General features: G+C 39.2%; 1 protein-coding gene across 1 annotated transcript in view; it reads left to right on the top strand.

Moving 5' to 3' along the window:
- ARPP21 (cAMP regulated phosphoprotein 21) overlaps positions 1-18,995 on the top strand; it is a 160,255-nt gene that overhangs the window by 106,347 nt on the left and 34,913 nt on the right. The window contains exons 17-18 of the mRNA XM_033132278.1: positions 573-833; positions 4,868-4,994. Of these exons, the coding sequence (XP_032988169.1) occupies positions 573-833; positions 4,868-4,994 (388 nt within the window). The remainder of the gene's footprint in view (positions 1-572; positions 834-4,867; positions 4,995-18,995) is intronic.

Below are 18,995 nucleotides of genomic sequence, written 5' to 3'. Positions count from 1 at the left end.
GCTCCTTCATTTCTGCTCAATGTATTAAGTCCTTTTGGATAACAACAGTGAGCATTGTCCCTAAATCTCATGCCAGGCCACTGAACAAACACCACCTGATATAAAAATGGGACCCCACCCAGCCTGCTGGTGATACCGGTACTGACTCCATCTTTGCAGCAGTCCTGGGTGATGATGAACACAAGTCCTTCTGCCTCTCCCAGAAGGCAGATCCTGTGGTTACTGCTGGGAAGAGCAGTTGACCCTTCAGGACAGAACACCAAGCTCTCCTCATCTCAGCGCCATTCTGAGGAGCCCAAGTCCTTAGTGAAAAAAAATCCTAATTTGATTCCATTGAAAGAGGGAGATGTGGGTCAAATTGTTTGCCATCTCTGATCCTCAGGATGATTAAATCTGTTTACTCTTGTTACATTCTCTTGTTCTGGATGGCGAATTCCTTTCTTTTATTTTTCCAAAGTATACTCCCTGCTTCGCCTACAATGACAAGCATGTGGCCTGTGTCTGTCTCTGTGTGCCTCTACCGTTACTAAGCTGATCTTGCTGATTTCCTGCTTTATTTTTGTGTCTTGCAGAGAGATGATGTGGCGACACAGTTCAGCCAGATGAACCTGAGCAGGCAGTCCTCAGGAGAGACTCCTGAGCCCCCATCCGGCCCTGTTTACCCGCCATCCCTCATGCCACAGCCAACCCAACAACCCAGCTATGTCATCGCCTCTACAGGCCAGCAGCTCCCGACCGGGGGGTTCTCAGGCTCTGGACCTTCCCTTTCCCAACAAGTTCTCCAGCCCCCACCCTCACCCCAGGGATTTGTGCAACAGCCTCCACCTGCACAGGTAAGCATGCTTTTTCTCACACCTGTGACCTATAGCTGAGTTGTAGTATACTTTGACTTCTATATTTCCGTGGAGAGTATTGTCAGGTCAACCTGTCTTGCTCTTCTGGTCCATACTGATATTCCCCACCTGCAGGACCTGGTCTGTCCTATTCATCCGTTGTGCAAAAAGTAGATGTCATGAAACTGACCCAATGGTCCACGATACAATGGGGGAACATCTCATTTTCCAGACTGCTGGTACAGAGTCCACATAAAAACAGCCCCTTTCATGTGATATCCTGCTCACTGCATTGCCCAGGAAATTGGAGAGCCTTGGAGAAGCAGAAAGCCTGCTCCTGGGGAATTTTCAATGCTCTCTTGGCTGCTGCTCTGGAAATTTGTTCTTTCCTTTCTTAACGATTCATAGCATTTTCTGGAGCTAACTTGGTGCTCTAGGCAGGAGCTCCTCTGTGAATGTAAAGGAGGAAGCTAAGCCGACATCCACTGTCCTCTCCTTTCCCTCGGGGGAAGCTGAGCTCACTTGTACCCTCACAAGTAGCCATAAATCATATTTAATTGACTCGAGCATGTAAGACACCACAGATCACTGATTTTTACTGTCTTCTCAAAGACTGATTATGTGTTACTGTTCTCCACCAAACATGGCCGGTGCTCTCCTGGGTATCCCTTGCAGAATATTGCAAGTGATTACTGTCAAGATGTAAAATGCACAGAGGCGTTTTCTGGTCCATTTTCAAGGCACACATATCCCAAGCATATTCCATCCTAATTATGAAATATTGCACTGGATGAGCTGCTTAAAGTACAGTGTCACCTTCTTATCATTTGTTTCACTACCTTAACATCTTGAGTAAATTATTTTCTTTTCAAGCCATGCAAAACCCTCCACCATGAAATAATTTTCACTCAGTTGTTCATTTTATTTTGAGTGATTAATTAATAGGTCATCTTTATTTGCCTTCTCAGTAATGTTTCTTCACTAGTAGGATTTAAGGAGATGTGAAAAATAATTTGAAGTTATAGGAGAAAGGTCTTTATACATATATTAATTATTTTGCTAATGAATTAAATGTGTTAAGCTTAATTATTGGGAAAATTGTTTAGCTTTTTAGCCTCAACAGCATCTAAGCATTCTTTGACCCATTTCTGTTGTCAAAGAGAAGAGTTGGCAGAATATTTAATTGAAGACTGTTTTAAAAAGTCCTTCTTTGATGAAGGAATTTCAGTATTAGTGGACTTCAGGACAAAAGACAACTCAGAATCCCTGGGATGTCTGCAACAGAAATGCTTTCATTCCCTTTTTAATAGATTTAAAAATAGAAAGGGGGGAGGGGAGAAAAAAACATATGTTCATGATTCATGATCAGTTTAGACATCCATGAATTTCTTTTTAAAAGAACCACAGATTGAAGTATAGGATATAACCCACAGTGATTTTCAATTTAGTAAACATTTTAGAACTTGATTACTCAACTGTGGAGCAAAGAGAAGAACTTGTGAGCGACAGTTCTTGGGCATCCAAGGACATATGTTAAACGCATGCAGAAAATGAACTATTTAATACCCTTGGAGGTCACGTGTGTCTGATTTGTCATGCGTGCTTTCTGAATGCTGACTGGCGGGTGAAGCAAGAAACACATGGACAAGGCGAAGAGGGATTTGCAGAAGGGAAGTGAGAGAAGTGCTTATTGTTTTCGTTTTTTGATTTCCTCTCATTTCTTTCTTCCCTCTCCTAATCCACTCACTTTTTGATTCTCTGCATTTTAACATAGTTATTTGAAAATATACATTTCCTCCTTTTTAGACTATTCTCACTCCTTTGTCCCTTCCGTTCTCTCCCTGCCAACCTTTCATATTGATCCTTCAGAGGTCCCTCTTAGCTCAGCCCAGCCTCCTTACTCTACGAGGCGGATGAGAATGAGTCCAATGCCATTTCCCACTTGCCCTGTATGCTTGGGAGCTGCAATTCCTGACGGCTGGCTGATGATCCACCTGGAGATGCTGGGCCGAAGTGACCAAATCTCAGCCACCTTTTGTCAGGGTATCAAAGAAGGTAGAACTGGGAGAAAAACAAGATTAAAACAAACAGAAAAACAGTACTAAAAATGAGTCTCTCCCCGCCCCCCGACCCCTCTCTCAACTAGGAATTGCACTTTTATCCAAACCATTAGTGCTCATCAGGAAAATTTTCAATTGTTTGAACCCTGTCCCTCAGCCCTGAAGATATCATCATGTTTCATACTAAATATAAGAGGAGAGAGCAGGGTTGGATAACACATTTAAGAGCTTACACTGAATCAACAAACAATCTCTCCTAAAGGAACAAAATGCGATTCTTCCTAAAAGTCCTACAAATATAATGCTAATGAACAAATTAGATAGTACTTGTTCTTACTGTTAATATTGGGAATCACCTGCTGTATAGAATGGCAGTCATCTTTAATAGCATCACCATTTGCTGGAGCATAACTAGAACTTGTTATTACTCCAGAATCATTTTGGTTTTTATTGTTATAAATTGCCGTACAAAGAAAGGGAGAACCAGTAAGATCAAATAACTGTAAACGATACATACAATAAATTAGTTAATTGCAACATACTGACCTGTATTTGTTTCAGACTCTTTCAGCTTTTCACCCTTGAACATCCATATTGTATGGATGTTCCAATATTCCGATAGTCAGAATTGTACTTACTTCATCATCATTCCATGGGATTGCAACACCACAGATCCATACAGGCCATGTTACCTGTCTTGGACCTACTTTATCCTGAGGCAGGAAAACAGGCTACGTATGTTTCAATAGCAAGATTGAAATTGAAGAGTGTTTCCTATTTGACATGAGCAAATCACAAAATAAAATAGCCATAAAAATCACAGTTCTCAAACAGATGACTCATAGTTTTATTCTATGAATGCAATACTTATAGGCTGCATACTGGTGTGCCTCCGTTTACACTTTAAAGAAGATGACAGAAGAAAAGTCAGAGGTCTAGAAATAAAGAATGTTTAAGATTAGTGAGAGAATAGCCTGAATATAAGTGACCTGAAGCAGGCAATGAAGTCTTTCCAGATCAGGAGCTATTTGATTTGAATCTTACTGGAAGTAATTAGAATATGTGCAGCCATTCTCAGTCATCACACAAGAACAGGAGGTGACATAGGCAATATTTTAACGTATTTCCCTTTTTTAGATTGAACATAAATTTCTGGGATCCTGCCTGTGTGCCAATCACTCTGCAAAGTGCTTTGATAGACTTTACCATATTTCATAATTTTATTCTTTGCTTCTTTTAGGCAACAGATCAGCAGTTTTCATGCCTCACCTGTGTTTCCACCAGAAAAACAATTCCAGTTAGATAGGATATTTAAAACCACCATAGTTTTTTTTTGTTGTTTGTTTTTTTTTTTTTTTGGTGTTATTGATGACTATTGCATTCACTCGTTTCATTTCAAAAACACAAAATTCAGTGTTTTAAAATAATCACCATTGTCTTGCTCATGACTAGGTCAGCAGTTTGAGCAGGACTGGGTGGGGATGGGCCATCTCTGTCCCATATTGTACTGGCGGGGACAGTTTGACTGGGGCTGGAACATCCAAGAGGGCCTCACACATGCCTAGAATGTTGGTGTAGCCTGCAGAGTGGGGCTCCTTTATTCTCCATATCGCCTCTTCCTCCAGCAGGATTCCCTGGAATTCTTTGCGTGGTGGCTGGGCTCTCATCCTGCAAAAGCAGAAGCTGCAAGCCTTCTTAAGGATCAGGCTTGCAAGTCTTAGAAGTCATCATTTCTGTCTGCCTCATGGCATTGGTCAAAGCCAGTCACAGAGCCAGCTCCAATTCAAGGGCTTAGGGAATAGATGTCACCTCTTCATGGGAGGACTAGCGTGAACACACACATAGGCTTGGAGGAAGATTTGGGCAGTTACAATCGACTCCAGTCATATTCTGTCATAAGATGACAATGTAAGTTTTAAAAAGTTACTTAATGCACAGTTGTCACTCCCTGCTGTTTCTCCCTTTCTTCCGCAGATGCCCCTATATTATTATCCATCCGGTCAGTACCCTACCTCAACCACGCAGCAGTACCGGCCCATGGCCTCAGTGCAGTACAGTGCCCAGAGGGGTCAACAGATGCCACACACAGCACAACACGCAGGTACTTGGAGTCTGTCTCCCATTTTCTCTTCTAACCCAGTTGTCTTTGCATGTAAATCTCTCAGCTGGGTGAGTATTCAAGCGTGGCGATTTAAACCAGCTCATTTCCCTTACCCAGGGAAGATAATGGAGCATTTGATTAACTCTGTGCAGAGAGGTAACAGGTACAAGAAGGTGAAGCCCCCGTCACTCCAGCATCCCAGGCATGCATGCTAAACACGGTGTCTGTGAATTATTGTTGCATCCTCTTTCTTAGTTTATTTTGAAGCAGAGAGCCAACCCTATCCCTATCTTCCTAGTTCATACTTTTTTTTTTCTTTTTTTTCAACTTAAAGAGAATTCTACCCCTGGTTCCTAAGGCTAGAGGATCGCATTAGGTTGTTTCTAATACCCTCCTACAAAGCCCTATCTGTAGAAGGTCACTGACATTGCAGCCTGTGTCCCGGTGGCACTCTGACTCCATGGCTCACTTTCTCGAGGGCCACACGTCTGCAGCCCAGAGCTCGGCAGCCACTGTGCAGTGGGAAGGGGGGCCGATGCACTGTACGAGAGTGAGTAGCAGGTCTCACAGTGAACCGGTCTCTTTCCCTACTGTGTCACACTCCTAATGGGACGCCGGTACCCAGAGGGCCACAGCAAACCAGCAGGGCTCACTGACGCGTGCTAGGGACAGATCTCTGTCCTTCCTGCCGACCACACTGCAGGGAAAACTGCTAACTGGCACCCCGAAGACCGCCAGACGGGGGGACCCAACCTTCCTTCAGTAAGTAGGTCCTGGTAGGGCATATGTTCCCACTACCGCTCATCAATGCCTTGTCATCTTTCTGCAGTGAATTGATGGATGTGTGTATATAATATGTACAGATATAAGTGTGTGATGGATACCAAAGATGTACCATTGTTAGAAGCTATGACAAAAAGCACCATCCTTGCCAAAAGTTAATCCCAATAAGAATACTAATGCTGACACTGCTAGAATTTTGTCAGATTGGAAAAATAATGGAATTCCTCTGTATCTGTGAATAGCTGTCTGTTCTTTCATTTACTGCATGGCCTACAGTCTAGGCAAGAAGAATGAGAGAAACGTTTGGGAGGCATCCCGACGTTGGCTTGTTTCCACACCGTGTTAGTTTGAGAAAGAAGCTAGTTTGACCTCTGAATTGACTTTACGCTTTTACAGTAATAAGAACACAAAAGGGTTTCAAATTATTAGTTTTTTCGACAAAAGCGTTTGGCAATATTTTCTCTGACTGTTAGAAAATGTCATTATCTCTATTATTTGGTGGTAACTGTGCTATGCATTTAGATATATGCTATATGGTAATGTGTTGTTTGCATTCTGCCCTGTCTTATTTTCTTCTGCTAATGTTTATCAAAGAATTAATTTATAGTCTTCTAGCTGTTGTTCCAGAGGTGATAACAAAGTTTTCCTTTTGGTTTCCAATACCTTTAGAAGAAGAAAGATGCAGATATCTACTTATAATATAGTTTAAATTTAGTTTAGTGTCATCGTTTGACAGATTTCTAAAGAGATAGTTCAGCCTTGCATTAGAGTACAGTTCATGTACAGTAATGTGGTTCCAAACATGCCAGAACCCACTAACCCTGTAAACTCTGGGTCTCCTGGAGGGGCTGAGAACATTGGCTGAATGTGGTAACTGGACAGGAGAATTAGATTAGGAACAAGCCTCGGGTTTCCCATTGGTTCTTCTCTACTAACTTCACTTAGGAGTGTCAACACAAGGCAGAGTACATGTGACATGTTTTACTCCTTTGAAAAACATCCTGGGATAATTTAGGGGTGCAGAAACACCCCCTCTCTATCTCAGAGAGATTTAACAGGACTCAACTACATTCCGTGGAAGCTGGTGGCTTTGGCCCCATGCTTCTGCCTCACCACGGAAATGCCACCCTCGAGATGAGATAATAACATTGCAATTAGAAGAATGCATTCTAAAGCAATATCATGCTCAAAATAGAAGCAAGTGCTTCAAGTGGTAAGGAAGTGAGTGGCCACTAATGTGGTCTGTGGGGAGAAAAGAGAAATGATACATGAACAGTATTTTCTCCAGAAGTCAAACATCAGGATATGCATGTGGACTGAGACTTTTGAGCTCCTAGTTTTTGACGACCACAGGTGATATCAGACCTAAAATCCAATGCAGTTTCCACTGCAGTGTTGAAGTTACTGAATGTTTGGAAAGGCAGATCATGTCCCCTGACCTCACTGAGAATCACCTCTGCTAATAAAATTCAGGTAACCCAGCTCATGCAATGTCTCTGTAACAATGCATGGAGGCTCTTGGCCCTACAGTTGGCAGGCATTTTGCTGGGTTTAGTGATACAAACAGGGACTTTCGAAAGGGACATGATGGAATTATTTGGGGGAGCAACTCTTTGTCAATGGACCATCTCATAGAGGAGAAAACCTCTTTGGATAACTGTAAAAGCCATATAGTCTGGAGGACCTTGAAAACAATTCCTCTCTAAGCTGACCTCTGGACCACTGTTCACATGTCCCCACCCCACAGTGCTGCCTTGCCTCGCTCTTCCTCCTGTTTCCTGTAGTCTTGCATCCTGGATCTGACCCTCTCCCATCTTCAGCTGGTGCTGACACCAGACTGCATCACAGTAAACTCAGTAAATCCCAGGATTAAGCATTATAATGGGGCAAAATTATGTCAGCTATAGCCATCTGAGATTTTAATCCCAATTTGCTTCTTGGCACTATTCTTAATCTTTATTTAATCGCAATTGAAAAAGTGTCTCTTCTTCTCCATTCTTGGCAGCATTGAAATCTCTGTAAATACTATATCTTTCCTAGGTCTTAAAGTTATACACAGTGGATTTTTAGAAAGTGAATTGGATATTTTACAAGTGACTAACTAGGACACTTGAGTTACACTGAGGCCCAGTAAGGGGCATAGTCTTCCTCCTGGTGATTTTGTACTCTTTACCCATTGGTAAATGGGTGATAAAGGTACTAAGCAGGTGGCAGAAGAAGCATATGCTGGTAAGATTATAAATAAAGGCCATTATTTTAAGAAACTTTGGAAAAATTGAATAGTTGATTTGCACAGCGATATTTGAATTTTGTAGCTACATATGTGAGGAAAATAAAAAGCTTTAATATAGAAATGTCTCTAATGGAAAAAAATTGTTTATCGTCAATTTGACATTATTGGGTTCCCCCAACGGGGGGGGGGGCAATGTTCTTTATAAGGCAATTGTTGATAACCCAGCGCTACATAGAAAGGCAGTTAACAGGTTACAGCCAAAAAACTATGGTGTTCAAATCATTCTTGCTTTGAGAGACTTGAAAATGAGAGTGTCTTGCTTGAGAATAGATTTTCCTCAGTGATCAGATATTGATATGAGTTTCTGATGAACACACTTTTCAGTCCTTAAAGTTTAGGTTTATTTTAATAGTCAATTCTCATATCACTTTTAGTTAATACCTATGTCATTATGGTTTTACTCGTGATTAATAACATCTTTAAGACCACAAAAATGTTAGCCATAATTGTATCCACCATGAGTTCAAGATCGCTTATGGACTAGTTGCTATGTTAAGTATTTACAAACATTGCATTGTTTAATCCCCACCACAAATTTACAAGGGAAATACTAGCTACTAGGACTCCTGTTGTACAGACAGGAAAACTGTTACTCAGAGAGGTGAAATAAATTACTTTGGGTCCCACAGTTGATCCAATTCGGAGGAGCAGCCAGGTTTCATGTTTTTAAGCCTGAGTATTAATTAACCATTTGATGGTAACAGCATAAACACAGTTACTGGTTTTGCCTTTATTGGCTGGCATGGATAATCACATAGAAACTAGCATTTTGGAACTAAACCAGTGTGCCCATGTTACAGAGGCAGATAACATTTAATTTATTCAACTGCGTAAGTTGGCTTAATAGCAAAACACATCTGGAACCCTGGACTTTTGCTTCCTGACCCACCCTGGGCTTCCATATCATTTTGCAGAGCAGGTCATTAACAAATGGCACAGAGCAGCTGAGATATGTATGTACAGGTTACACATTGGAAAGGGATTAAAAAAAAAAAGAATTTCTATTTGATGGTGTCTCCAACTCCAAATGCCCTTTTCAGTTTGACTTTAAAAGACATATATGTCGCTTCATTCTTGGCTCTCCAAAGTCTTGGACATGTCCTAAATTCAACAAAAATGAATTGGGAGGTATCTCTTCCTCTTCTATATTTTGGAAGAAATTGTGTAAATTTGGTGCTTTTTTCTTGTAATGATTGATAGAATTTTCTAGTGAAACCATCTGGGCCTGGAGATTTTCAAAAGCATTATTTTTTACTTTTTATTTTAATATAATTTCTGGAGCTTTTTAATTGTGAATTCAATTCATTATCGACTGCTCAGATTATCTATTTCATCTTTGCTGAGTTTTGGTAGTTGGTGGTCATTGAGGAATTGCTTGTTTAATTTGTGAGTGTAAGGCTGTTAATAGTATTACTTTATTATCCTTTTAACAGCTGCAGGAGATGTTGTGATGTCCTATTTCAGTTTTGAGACTGGTGGCTTTTAAATTCTCTCTATTTTTGCCTGTCTTGCTAAATTGACCAGTTTTATTGGTCTTTTCAAAGAACTAGCTCTTTGTTTTTCTCACTGTTTAATTATATCACTTCTTACCTTATGTTTATTATTTTCATCCTGCTCACTTTGGTTTTATTTTGCTCTGCTTTTTGTAGTCTCTTGAGTAGGAAGTTAAAGGATTGATTGGAAAACTTTTCTTATTTCTAACGTGAGCAATTAGCGCTATAGGTTGCCTTCTCAGCTCTGCTTTAGCTGTGTCCCACACATTTTTGATAGGCTGTATTTTCATTTTCATTCATTCATAGCTACTGTTAATGTTTTTGAGTCTTCTTTGACCTATGGCTTATCTAGAGGTGTATTGTTTCATGCCAAGTGTTTGGAGATTTTCCTGTTGTATTTCTGTTATTAATTCCTGACTGATTCCATATTAGTCAGAGAACATACTCTGACTAATTGAAACATACATGGTTTCAATTCTTATAAAATTGTTGAGGTTTGTTTTATGGCCCAGGACATTGTCTGTCTTGGTGAATGTTCCATAAGCTCTTGAAAATACTAGGTATTCTGCTGTTGTTGGGTGGAATGTGTATACATGTCAGTGAAATCCTGATAGTTTATTTTGTTGTTCAGATCATCTATATTTTTGCTGATTTTCTATTTACTAGTGTTATCTGTTGCAAAGAGGTAGGTATTTATGACCACAATTATAAGACTTCCTAAAGTCCTGAAATGAATCTCAAGGCAAAGGTTGCCCCCAATACTCCCAAAGAGCCGGGATGGCGGAGAGACTTTGAAGTTCTTTAGAGCATGCTATTATTTGGTTCCTTCCCAAGTAAATAAGAAATGCTGCATTCCCTAAAAGAAGTTGGAAACATTCCATAGAAACAGTCTAGAAGATAAAGGCCTCTGTCCATATATAGCATATATATAGCTGTTCCAACAAGCGGCTGCCTGTATCTCTCCCCTGCCAGACTTTCAATACTGTTGCTTAATGCCAGTAATATTACTTTAGGTTTAGGCAGAAAAGTAATGTAGATAACTGTTTAACCAGGCAGTCCAACAGTTCTGTTTTCCTGATAGACCAAAAGATTCCATATTCTTGAATGTCATGAAAATAGGACAATGGGAAGATAAAATGGCTGCAGAATAGAGCAACAAGGGGGGAAATCACAAAACTGGAGTGAACCTTAAATTAGATTAACTTAATAACTGCAATAAATCCTTTGGTGTGGATTCTGAAAACAGTGGAGTTACATCCTACCTCTGCTTTTTACAATCCTTTTTCTCACCCCTACTTCCAGTTATCTGCTGAATGATTCCTTTTGGATAAAAATCAGTTTCATAGAGCATTTTCATGAAAATGTTTTACTTTTCAAGTTGTAGTTCAGAAGGAAACCATGGAAAGGAAATCTTTAAAAAATGCATCATATTGTAAAATATCACGCAGCTTTTGTGAAGCTCCTGTAAACTTTTTACTTTACTTTGAGTCTGTTACTCTCCGGTCTCTGTGTTAAGTAAATGATGCTCCAACCTGCTTTGCAACAGTAGAGTTGGAATCTCTTGCAGGAGACAATAGTGGAGGTCTTTAAAAGTTTTTGAGCTTCTTTCCTCACTCTTCACTAATATTTAACGGAAACTTTCCTTGGACTTTGTCTTATATTTGGCTCAACAGCCATCATGAGATATGAATAGTATAAATAGAAATGGAGTTTAAACACTCAGTTTTGCTAAATAAGGAAATGGAAGGTCGGCCTCCTGCCTCATGTGGAATCTCTCTTGTCAGAGCCAGAAAGGAGGCTTCTACTACTTCAGTATTTACAGATTTAGTAACAGATGCAGATTTCAGAAACTCAGCTGGCTTACTCAGGCTGACAAAGTCTAACTTGGGAGATTTTGCCCTTGATTATGTGACTTCAGTCCCATCTAACACATGCAGGGTTGTAAGGCGAGCACACAAGCAGTCATAAAAATAATACCCAGAGAACTTGGAGATATGTTATCACCCCTCCCCATTCACGAGAGAGAAATCAGAATTTCCCCACCCCTCAGAGTATCATCTTCCCCTGCCCTGATAGAAACCATGGAAATAAGCCTTACAACAGACCTCCTGTTGTCCAACTAATCACAGAGAAGAATGATGGATGCAGATAAAGAAGGTTGCAATTAATTTAAAATATATGTAAATAAAAGGCATACAGAAGAGTAGTGAGGGAAGAGGAAATCAGGTCAGGGAACTTCGCTCCTGTTTGTTTTATTTTGCTAACTGATGATGGTCTAACAGCATAATCCAGGAATCCGCCTGAGACACTCTAACCTTTAGAATATAGATTGCATTGATTCAAACTTCAATTCTACATATCCAAAAAGCCATTTGTGTGTAGGGAGTTCTTCAGCGAACAATTATAAAGTTGGAGAGGGTCAGCATGTCAGAAACGCAAGCTCTGTAACAAGCCATTAGATTTTTCTGGTTCTCTCTGGAACAAAAATCCAAAATACCTCTTATGTCATTAGGTAGAGCAATTCAACTCCGTCTAGCCCCTTCTACAGGTAAATCGACTCTAGGCCTCTGAAGATTCCTAACAAGAGCTTGTAAATGCCATGCCCACCCCATCACATAGTGGGGGTGATGGGGGAGGGCTACTGTGGCCAATGCTCCTCAAACTTTAAGGTATATAGATACCACCCAGGATCTTCTACAGATGCATATTTTGATGCAGTAGTTCTGGAATGAATCCTGAGAGTCTACATTAGTAGCGTGCTCACAGGTGATGCTGATGCCACGGGGTCTACCATCTTGAGAGCAATGTAATAGATGGTACATGTTTTACCACTGGCCTGTGTATAAGTCATCGCAAAGGGAAAAGACATGTCCAAATTCACTCTTTTATTTGACATTCTTTTTTATGTCAGGCACAAATCTAACACTGCATAGTCAGCATCCATGACCTTATGAATTATAGCCAGTAAGTATTTAGAATTAATTCATTCACGTTTACAAATCCAAATTTTGAGTTAGAAAATAAGTACGGCATGATTCTACTACATAGCAGGTGCTCATAAGCGTTGAGAGAATGAATCATACCTGTGCCTATTTTCATGTTAGCTTGTACAGGGAACATGCATGTACATGTCCACGTACATGTGCATGTGCGAGAGAGAGAAAAGTTTAAAAGGCTACATGGAAACCTCTCAGCCACCCAATTCAAACATTATTTAGAGCAACGCTGTAGGTAAATGTTATGAACTGAAGTAGAAAGGCAACCTATCCAATCCACATCAATAAATGAATACACACATTTTTCAAAGTTCAAACACCCAAGGAATATGTCACAGAAACTTTGGGTTACTTTCAGGGGTACAGTATGTTTGAATTTGTGTCTGCTTAGCAAGTTGTGAATGTTGATTAATTTAAAGTAACAATGCTCTCATCGAAACTCATTTCAGCTGACTAGTTTTGAAAGTGTTCAAACGGCAGGGAATGGTTAGGCCCTGGAAATCTCCTCATATCACCGTTTGTTCACAGCGGCCGTTTCCTTCATCATTTTCTTTCCTTCTGAATGGACTTGGTTACATCTCTGGCAGGAAGGTATAATTATATGAGAGCATGTTTTTGTAATAGACCAAAGCCACAGTTCCTTTCCTGATAGGTCTGCACAGAATTTCGATAAATAAGAACATGTTTAGCTTTTTGTTTTTCTTTCAGGAATAATATTTCTGTTGGAATAAGCATGTTGTTTATATTAGCAGCTCCCGGTAAGAAAGAAGATGATTGTCTCTTTAATGTTCTGAAACACATTTGGGATGGGGCAAAATGTACCTTAATGGAGTCTATAAATTTGTTTAACCAGAGCAATTGAGTAAGGTTGACAGTGAATTCTGTGTTTTTAGCTTCAGTCATTAAGCAGTCAGTGTCAGTGTAATTGAGAGGGGTTTTATCTTAAGAAATCTTTTCTCTTTCTTTGTTCTTATGATATTCCTCACCTGGAATCCCCCAACCCCACCCCCACCTTCCGGTGGGCTGGAGATGAGGAGAAGGAATACCAGAGCTAAAGAAAGAATTTGGAATACCACTGTAACCAATAAGATACATTAATTTTATAGTGGGGTTTTCTTTTTTTACCTTAAGTTGCCTTTCCCAAATTCGATGTTTTAAAAAAGACTTATTTGTCGAATTATTCTTCATATAATTTCCCTACATTTTAATAGTCAAAACCCCTAATATTATATATGTGTATATATATATATATATGTATATGTATATATATATATTTATTTAATTTGAGAAAAATGCATTATCAATAATCACTCAGAAACAAGGCAAAAATTGTTACACTTGACAGCTCTGAGGAAGCAATTTATACTATAGGTGTCTGCATTATTGTGTTACTAAAAGAAGAGGGGGTGAATTAGCTAAGAGTTACATGAGGATTTAATTGTCTAATTTCTGTTAACATCAGTGGAAGTCACATGGATGAGTCCTTGCAGAACATGCTGTTCTGAAAATATTAGTCTAGAAAAGGTTTCTATGGCAATGTTCATGAGTTTCTTTCATTAATTGGCCTAATTATCCCATTTACAGAAATGGGAATGAGAAGTATTAAGCTGAGATGATGAGAAAGGTTAACCTTATTGGGAGCAATAATTGCTATTTTTAGGCCAGAAAAATCTTACAAGTTCTCAAAACAGTATAGACAGCAAGGTTCCCTATCCCCTAGGAGTTATCATGAAAGGGAGTTATCATGCAACACATTTGTAAGACTTGCTTTAGCACTTTGCTTTTGATGTATCTTTTGGTGTTTAATACCCATTTGTTATGCAGTTAAGCACTACTAGTTTGGGTAGCATTTCTGCTTTTCTGTAAAGATAGGAAGTAAGACAGATCGCAGCAATATTTCTGTAACGGTAATATGCAATGGAAAGTGGAAAACAGTAGCTTTAAAAAAAGAAAGAATGGAAGGAAGGAAGGAAAGTAAGAAGGAAGGAAGAAAGAGTTGGATAAGAGATGGTAAGGAAAGAAAGGCGGCGAGATAAGCATACAAATTCTGTTTTTTCAAAACTCTGACATTCCTATGCAGTTTTCCTAAATAAGAGAATCTGAATGCGTTAGAAAAATCTAAGGAACCAAAAACTACTTGTTCCAAGCTCACAGGTTTACCTGATGACTTAACTGAACTAAATTAAGAAAGGTTAAGATTATTTTTTGTTTTGTTTTCTCCCCCTTTTATTTCTTGTTAATTTATTTTCAACAATTTCTGCAGTCAGTTGTCACTTAGCTCTATGAATGACCCCATTTTCAGTCCCATCTTTCTTTGGAAGCACTTTTTTTTTTTTAATTCCTCATGGTCTCCATTCCCACCCCATCCCCAATTCTGTTTTCTTATTTTATTTATTTTCCATCTATAGTTATTGACTCCACACAAGTTTTCTGGTCCTCTCTTTTTTTCTTTTCCTTTCTACTTAAAGTAAACCTGCTTTTCTCTTCAAACTCTGGGTGCTTTTCATATTATGTTTTAGTTGTCTGCATTTTCCCCTTTATTTTATCAATCTCATTTCTTTCCATTGTACATACTCCTCTCCATTATGAGACAGGGCACTTCATTCTTCCAGAGACCTTCACAATCTAACATTCAAATGCTTAAGAAGAATGTGCTACATTTCCTCCACATTGAACTGGAATAGTACTACACTGTCTCTCTTTCACCTTGCTATTCTGAGAGCCAGCATCAAGTGAGCCCTGAGGGTTTGTGACTTCACTTAGAGATTTAAGAAGTGAAAAGCATCTTGAATAATGTTACTTTTATCTTGCTTCCCAAATTCAAAGATGCAGTGGTACCCACAGGAAAATCATTAGCCTTTTGGATGGTGTTTAAATTTGTCATTTCCAAGGGACTCACGATTGCTTAAAAATTTCTGTGTTCCAACTTTGAATGGACAACAATGTGCAAGTCACTGAATGTAAAGGACACTACCTCAGAAGTGGTAGTGTAGCCCTCAGAGTAGCCCTGAAATGTGCTGCTGTTTAAAATTATTTCTTCTTCCCACTGTCTTCAGATGTGGCTGTGTCCTACAAATTCAGCCAAACCAATCAGCATGGATGCTCGGTACTGCCTCTGTCCTAGCTTATCCCTTTCCCAGACCATCAACATAAGAACAAAATTTTAATCTCTCCCTTCCAGCTCTGAAATGCCACAGACAGGCCCTTCTGTCCTAATGAGTGTCACATGAACATTGCAGTTCTGGAGCCAAGCAGCAATGACTATAATCCAGGAAGGCTACCGGATTGTGCGTGCCGAATAGAGTTAGTATAATTATAAAAGACACACAGTGACTCACAGACCTTCTTTAGAGCTGATGGGCGTCTCATGCCTACAAGTAAGGTCACTAATTGATTCAGTTGTTACAGCATGAGTCCATGGCAGAAGCATTTTTGCACATCTGTCCCTTGGAAGATCATGTTAGCAACATGCAAAAGCTTTCACACTTATGCTCTTGTCCAAATTCCTGAAACCTTGCCAGGCCGCCCTCCTTGGTTTCATCCAGGTACTATTCAGAGCTGTCACCTCACCTTCCTTGACTGCAGGAAAGATTTTGATGCCCTTCCAGGACTGACACCAATCCCTAATTGCCTGATGACATCTTCTCCTTGATTCCCACATCATTTCCTTGAAGGTATCTAGAGACTCATTAAAATTGCATTTTTGATGTTCTCCCAGATGCTCTTACTCTGTTGTTTTGGGGTTGTTGTTTTTTGTTTTTTTTTTCAGTAGGTCCAGCACCATTGCAATTTTTATGAGCCATTCTGAGTCACAACTACTTCAAGAATTAAAAAAAAAAAAAAAAAAAAAAGTGGTAGAAAGAGAGGCCAGAGTAGTGCCAAAAATTCAGGCTACTACATTGGAGTACACACTTGGAGGTATCGTTAAGAATATATGGCAGAATCTTTCAAGTTTAGCTCCAAGGGGGGTTGCATGCATTTTTTTCTTAAGCAAAACAACTTATAAACAAATATCACTCTAATCACTTGTTTATATAAGGACAGTGTTGACCAGAGTGGGTGGTATTCCATGACAGAGGTCTGAAGGTGTTAGGTGTTCTTTAGTTAATCTTAATGGAGACCTTGATTTCCCCAGCTGAGACCAACTAGACCTATCTGGTAAGAAAGGCTCAGCTTTTATCAGGAAGGTGAGTCAAAGAGAACAATTCAAGGACAAAAGATAAATCAGAGAGAAAAGCTCCTGCCCTGCTGAAAATTGTGGCAAGAATTAGGAGAAAGAGAAGATGGTCCTAATGGTAATTTTTATTGTTTTATTTCGAGTATGTAACTTTTTATAAATTAGGAAAGCAACACAGTACTTACAATAAGGGATTTTTTTTAAAAGACCCACAAACTTCACACTAACACAACAATGAATTTTTATTTTTGCCTCTTCCTTTTCTGCCTTTGAGCTTATAGACACATACCTGTGCTGTAAGTATAAATCCTGCCACTTATTGCTATAGCATCTTTATTAAAACTCATGATTTAACACGTGCATGTGAAACTGATGCTTCCAACATTTGTGTGACACACTTTTTTAAGAAGTAAAACTGTATTTGCAGATGATATCCATATTTACCTAAAAATTTCAAAACAGTCTACAAAATGACTAGAAGCAATAAGTGAACTTAACAATTGTGGCAGAATATGTGGACGACATAAAGGAATCAATTGTTTTACATACACTGGCAGCCAACAAATGGGAAATTTAAAAATTCAATTTGGAATAGTGTGTGACACAGTTTTAATAGCAGTGATTAATTACCCCGCTCTCAACCTGTAGGTCCAAGGAGGGCCTTAGACATGGCCTTCGTCTTGCGGGACCACTCCGGTGAGCCCCAGACACCCCCAATATCTTAGAGAGTGATAGCAACGACAACATGAAATGTTTCTCAGTGCAGTCCTTATGCTAATTTTCCTGTCCAGTGAAAAAAGCATACATTGTCGGGGAACTGAAGCTTTCCAATTCTCATTTATTTATCTTCTTCGACTTCCGTACTCAACAAAAATTTCATAACAAACTGTCATTATTGGCTTTGCTGCTTCTCTCCCCAGACAGAGAAAACGCCACAAAAGTTTCATGGTATTTTTCCTCCCTCTGTCAATTGCTTTTTGTCTTTTTAATTTCCCATCAGTTAAAAACAACACAATTCAAGGAGCTCACATTCTTTTTTTAATTTTTTTTTATTGATGCACATTGTTTATTATTTTGGCTAGAACAAATGAGTGTGGGTTCCTCATTGTATAATAAACAGTCACTAACCCTGAGAATTTTAGTACTGCTCCTTCTGTCTTTTACTTTTTTTTAAATTTTTTTTAAAATTAGTTTTGGGTGTACAAAACAATGCGTTAGACATTTCACTTCTCACAAAACTGAATAATATTGTATGTCAACTATTATATATATATATATACATATATATGTATATATATGTGTGTATATAGTCATGGGATATGGAGTACAGCATAGGGAATAGAGTCAATGGGATTGTAATAGATATATACAATGTCGGAGGGGCAATAGATTGGGGGAGGGGGTTACCACTTTGTAAGGAGCTCACACTCTTTGAGTTCCAACTCTACCTCAAGTGCCTCTGGGAATACACCACACAAAGGAGGTTTCCTTGGCAACAGGAATGTTGGAAAAAAACCATGGAAACGTTGGCTCCCTACTTCCTTCCCTAGTGCACCCTGCACTGCTGTTTGCCAGGCATGGAAACTACACTTGCTGGGCATGGAAACTACACTTGAGACAAGAGTCACTGCTCTTGATTGGTTTAGCCTTTGACTGTAAGACTCCATTATCAAATACTTGCTCTATTTCCCCATTAATGAAACACTTCAGCTGTGAAATGGGCATTTTCTCATTATTGCCTGTAGCTAGTCTTTTCTAGACATTTAAATAGAAATGGAAATTGGGTTTGAAGAATTTGGGGTTTGTGTGTGTGTGTGTGTGTGTGTGTGTGTGTGAGAGAGAGAGAGAGAGAGAGAGAGAGAGAGAGAGAGAGAGAAAGAGAGAGAAAGAGAATGTGATTGTCAAAATGAACTGAATTTAAATGACTGGTAACACTTATTTTTACATTTATTTTCAGTCTCTGGAATTTGCATAAAAGGTATTTTTTAAACTGTGACAGGACATAACGTCACGTTGGATGACTTCTGTGAAAATTAATATATTAATTTGGCAGAACTTATGACTCACTTATTTAGTACGCTTCTAAATAAGTCCCTGTGAACTCAACAAATTTTATTCCCCTATTAAAATTGTCAAGATAAACATAGACATGGGAATGGATAGATAGGTGAATCTATGCAGTCTAATTTCAGGGACTCCATTCAGCCCATAGGAGATCAAGTTACGGGATTTTAAGCCCTAAGCTCTCACTATGCCTCA

The sequence above is a fragment of the Rhinolophus ferrumequinum genome, chromosome 17, assembly GCF_004115265.2.
Source record: "Rhinolophus ferrumequinum isolate MPI-CBG mRhiFer1 chromosome 17, mRhiFer1_v1.p, whole genome shotgun sequence".
In the NCBI taxonomy this organism is placed as follows: Eukaryota; Metazoa; Chordata; class Mammalia; order Chiroptera; family Rhinolophidae; genus Rhinolophus; species Rhinolophus ferrumequinum.
The sequence above is the reverse complement of the archived record's forward strand: the minus strand, read 5'-3'. Positions and strand labels throughout refer to the sequence as shown.